Source organism: Diospyros lotus, chromosome 5 (genome assembly GCF_014633365.1).
Source record: "Diospyros lotus cultivar Yz01 chromosome 5, ASM1463336v1, whole genome shotgun sequence".
Classification (NCBI taxonomy): domain Eukaryota; kingdom Viridiplantae; phylum Streptophyta; class Magnoliopsida; order Ericales; family Ebenaceae; genus Diospyros; species Diospyros lotus.
Window position 1 is genome coordinate 12,602,652 of NC_068342.1, and position 4,404 is coordinate 12,607,055.

At 35.9% G+C, this 4,404-nt stretch overlaps 1 protein-coding gene across 3 annotated transcripts; it reads left to right on the forward strand.

Annotated features, from left to right (window-relative positions):
- Window positions 1–1,269: 1,269 nt before the first annotated feature.
- Window positions 1,270–4,063, forward strand: LOC127801170 (uncharacterized). Of its 3 annotated transcripts, none has more exons than XM_052336063.1 (2): window positions 1,270–1,398; window positions 2,790–4,063. In XM_052336063.1, the coding sequence occupies exon 2, from the start codon at window positions 2,847–2,849 to the stop codon at window positions 3,852–3,854; it is 1,008 nt and encodes a 335-aa protein (XP_052192023.1). In that variant the 5' UTR covers window positions 1,270–1,398; window positions 2,790–2,846; the 3' UTR covers window positions 3,855–4,063. The 3 variants fall into 3 exon arrangements, with proteins under 3 accessions (XP_052192023.1, XP_052192022.1, XP_052192024.1); XM_052336062.1 differs by having other exon boundaries at window positions 1,271–1,408; XM_052336064.1 differs by having other exon boundaries at window positions 1,293–1,408; window positions 2,794–4,063.
- Window positions 4,064–4,404: the final 341 nt, after the last annotated feature.

A 4,404-nucleotide genomic window follows, 5' to 3' on the forward strand; every position in this document is an offset into this window, starting at 1 on the left:
TATAAGTCGGATTCAGATATTGATGGACAAGAGTTATTTTTTGAGCTAAAAATTGAGAGATGTTTGCCAGAAGAGACCAAGAAGCCAATTGAAGTGTTAGACTATATTAAGACGATGGATTGTTATTTTCCGAATGTGTGGATCGCATATAGAATATTTTTGACTATACCAATTATAGTTACATTTGCATAACGAAGTTTCTCAAAGTTAAAGTTGATGAAATCTTATCTTTGATCAACAATGTCATAAGAAAGATTGAATGGATTGGCAATAGTGTCTATTGAAAGACATATGTTAGAACAAATTGATTGTAATAGTTTAATTGTGATTTTTCATCTAAAAATGTTAAAATAGTAAATTTAAAGTGAAATATTGTAAATTTTAAACTATTATTGTATAAATTTTGAATATTTTTATATAGTAAAATAAATTTATTTGTATTCGTTACATGTAATTTTATTTTTAAATATAGGGGCCCATATAAAATTTTGCTTAGGACCCTTAACATCTCAAGGTCGGCCCTGGTGCTAGCCCATGCTCAATTAATCAAAGTCCCATTAGAGGAAACTAAGAACCATGAACAATTTAAGAAATCTTATACCAAAAAATTTTGTCCACATGTTCTTAACAATTTAAAGAATAAGATATTTAACAAAATATCAAATGACTCATTCATGATACCACTGAGATATAAATAAAGATAACGTGTTATTTTATTAATTATAATATATCAAAATGCTCTATTAGATGTCATTTAGATCTAGCATTAGGACATATCACTAATAGAATTGTAAATTTGAACTCCTGATATCAATTAAACTAAGTTTGATTTAGTGGAAATAAGTGCACACACAAAGGTTTAGGTGGAAAGGCCACTAGAAATAAGTCTCTCTAAACATTATTTACGAGAATAATCTGTAGTGAAATTTGAAATAAATAAATAATAAAAATGGAAGGTTAAGGTGAGTGAAGGTTTTGAAAATAAGAATGTAAATTGTAAGAGTTGATGAAGGGTTTTACAGAAAATAGTGTTATATAATTGAGAAATTTTTGCAGCCAAGAAAGTGTTATATATTTCAAGAAAGTTTAGGTATAATTTTGATAATCTTTAAAATAGTGTTATATAATTGAGAATTTTTTTAGGAATTTATACTTTTATAAAAAACTTACGTAAGTGTCCCATATTTTATTTTTAATTCTTATATAATTTGTTAACTTTGTTTTGATTTAATAATTTATTCTATTTTATGTGAATTAGTTACTAATAAAACGCCAAACAGCTCCGACGCAAAGAGGGAAAATAAGAACATCGCAGCAAACAATCCAATTGCGTTCCTCTTGAAAAAATTCGCAGCAATCAATCGTATTCTCAGCAGTCGGAGACTTGAAGGAAACAAGGTGAAAATCGGTCAGTTGTTTTAATATGCTCTTACTCTTCTCAATTCACTTTCTCTTTGTTTCCTTTTCCAACTCGCACTTCTTCCGCTGTTTGAGCCCCGAGAAAATCCCTAGAAGAGGAGGGAAACCAACAACCTTAATCATGGTTTTCTCGCCCTCTCTGCTGTTGAATTCTGGGTTTAACTGGAGCTATTGGAAAGCATAGCTAATTTGCTGTTTTAATGATCTTCCTATGTGGCGAGCAATTGTTTTGAGTAATTCCGTATAAAGTTTTGTTTGTGCATTAATATATCACTGCATATCTATTGAAATGTTGAAACATTTAGCTAGTTGCCAACCTAAATCCAAAGATTGTCATAAAATTATTGATAAGGATCAATAATTTTATGTGTTTGTATATACACCATGATTGATAAGGATCAAGGAAGGAAGGAAAAATTGGGAAAAAGGATAGAGGAAGTAGATCCGGCAGAACTGCCTAGAACAATCCAAAAAGAAATTAGGAATTTAGGATTTGGTTACATTTTTAATCTTTGTATTTTCGAAAGGATTTGGTTACATGATTGATTAGGAATTTGTATTTGCCCTCTGTTCCACATCAGTTTTGCTAGTAGTTATTGATCCACCAGTTTCAGTATTACCATCCTATCCTGTGTACGTATGTGTTGTACTTAGGTATTTGATTGTTGATGTTTGAGCTGGTATTTCGTAGAATGATATATATACATCTTTAGTTCTTATTTATTCTATAACTTAATAATTTTAACAACTATCCCACTTTTTGTACGCTTGTACAGCTAAGATGTTAGATTTCTAGACATGTTATTTCTTGCGTAATTAGTTCGTCGTATGGGTAAGGAAAGCAGTAAGCTTGTTTTGCTTTGTGGAAAGAAGCTATCCAGTAGACTAGTTAGGGAGCCTTATTGGAAATAGGGGAGAAATTAAAATGGGATTAGACCAGCAAACCTGGGTAGGTGAAAGTTGAATCAGTTTTGAGAGAGATGGATTTTTTTTTTCTTTTTTTTTTTTTTGGGGGGGGGGGGGGGAGGCAATATTGGAGTTCTGGTAAACAAATCAAGTTTCCTGGCCCAAGGTGGTAATTACTTAGAGAGATAAAGGTGGTGGTATATTGAGGGGTAAACATTGGAAGAAGGTATAATGACAAGAAGAGAGCCTCAGTTATGGAGTATTCATTTCCATGCAGCTTTGTAAAATCTTTGAATGCGTTTGATTTTGGTTGTTCTGCTTCCTTTTTCTTTTCTGGGACCTTTATGAACTGTTATGAATCTAGTTCTGCAAACATTCCTGTGGAAATTTATCAGAGCCTCCAGCATTTTTATCTGAGAAGTTATTTCATTTTGGTTTGTAATTTATTTTTCCTTTACTCTCAGGTAGTTTCAAGCAACCTCAAACTTGAAGCTTCAAAGTTTCAGATCCTGAACCAGAGAATGTCATCTCTTCTTCATTATCCTTCTACTATTTCAACCATTAGTTTTACTCGGATACACAACAGGACCCTGAATTTCTTGAGATATCCAAATCCACACCGTGGACGGACCTTGTACCAAGGATGCATTAAGCATTCCCATCTTTGCTGTACAAATATGCCTGTATGGGAATCCTCACCTGTCAAATATGCTCCCAATGATGATGATAGAGGGGACTTCCTGAAGGGAACTACCAACATCTTTGAGACCCTGAGTTCCGATAAGACAAGTGGAGATCCTATGACCAATATTGAAGAGGTCACAGATACAAGCAATAAGCCATGGGCATCAGCACAGCTTCAGTACCTTAAATGGCCTTTGTGGCTTCTGGGCCCTTCCCTTCTTCTTGCCACAGGCATTGCGCCCACCCTATGGTTACCCACTTCTTCAATTTTCCTCGGCCCCAACATAGCCAGCCTACTTTCATTGACAGGACTCGACTGCATTTTTAATCTCGGTGCACATATCTTCCTTCTCATGGCTGATTCTTGTGCCCGAGTGAAAAATCCAACTGTAGACTGTAGCAGCAAGGCTCCTTTAAGTTACCGGTTTTGGAACATCGTTGCAACAGTTACAGGATTTATCATTCCCTTGATCATACTGTTTGGATCCCAAAAAGGCTGCCTTCAACCGCAGCTCCCTACCATTTCGTTCACTGTTTTATTGGGTCCCTACCTTCTGCTTCTGTCGGTACAGATGCTCACTGAGATGCTTACATGGCACTGGCAGTCACCTGTGTGGCTGGTGACCCCGGTCATCTACGAAGCATACCGTGTGTTGCAGCTGATGAGGGGGCTGAAGCTCGGGGCAGAGCTAAATGCACCGGCATGGATGGTTCACACCATTAGGGGACTGGTATGTTGGTGGATACTGATTCTCGGCATCCAGCTCATGAGGGTTGCTTGGTTTGCTGGTTTCACTGCTCGTGCTCGTAGACTACAGTCATCTGCCATTGTTGATGCAAGTTAATCTATATGGCAAAGAAACATAGAGGCTCCAGGTGCTTCTATACGTAGGTATCTTAAGTGAAAACTGTAATTGTATTAGGCTTGGTAAGTTAATGATCCACTCTTTCCATTACGGCCCTTCTTCTGTGTTGTGCTCTACATTTATAACAAGAGATGTATATAACACATGGGTGACTACTGGGTATTTTTCAGTAAAGTGATGTTTTGATACAGTTAGCCTATTATTTGGCTGTAGATATTACCGAGCTCACAGAAGAGAAAAGGTAAAGATTAAAACTACTCTCTCTCTCGATCCTCAAAAGTGAAGATGTTTTATGGTTTTACAAGGAAAAAAAAAAAAGAATAAATTTGTACCTTCTCAGTATATCAGCACCTGTGGCTGTTCTAGTGCAGCCGACAGGGGTAGAATGTTTTCTTCATCATATGGAGGCAGTGGAGGTGGAACGGCTGAGATTCAATGCCAAGGTCTTTCGATATTATTGCCCTAACATGTTTGAAAGTTGAGACAACCGTTTATGCAAAAGAAAAAGCTCAAAATAATGGTGGTTCGT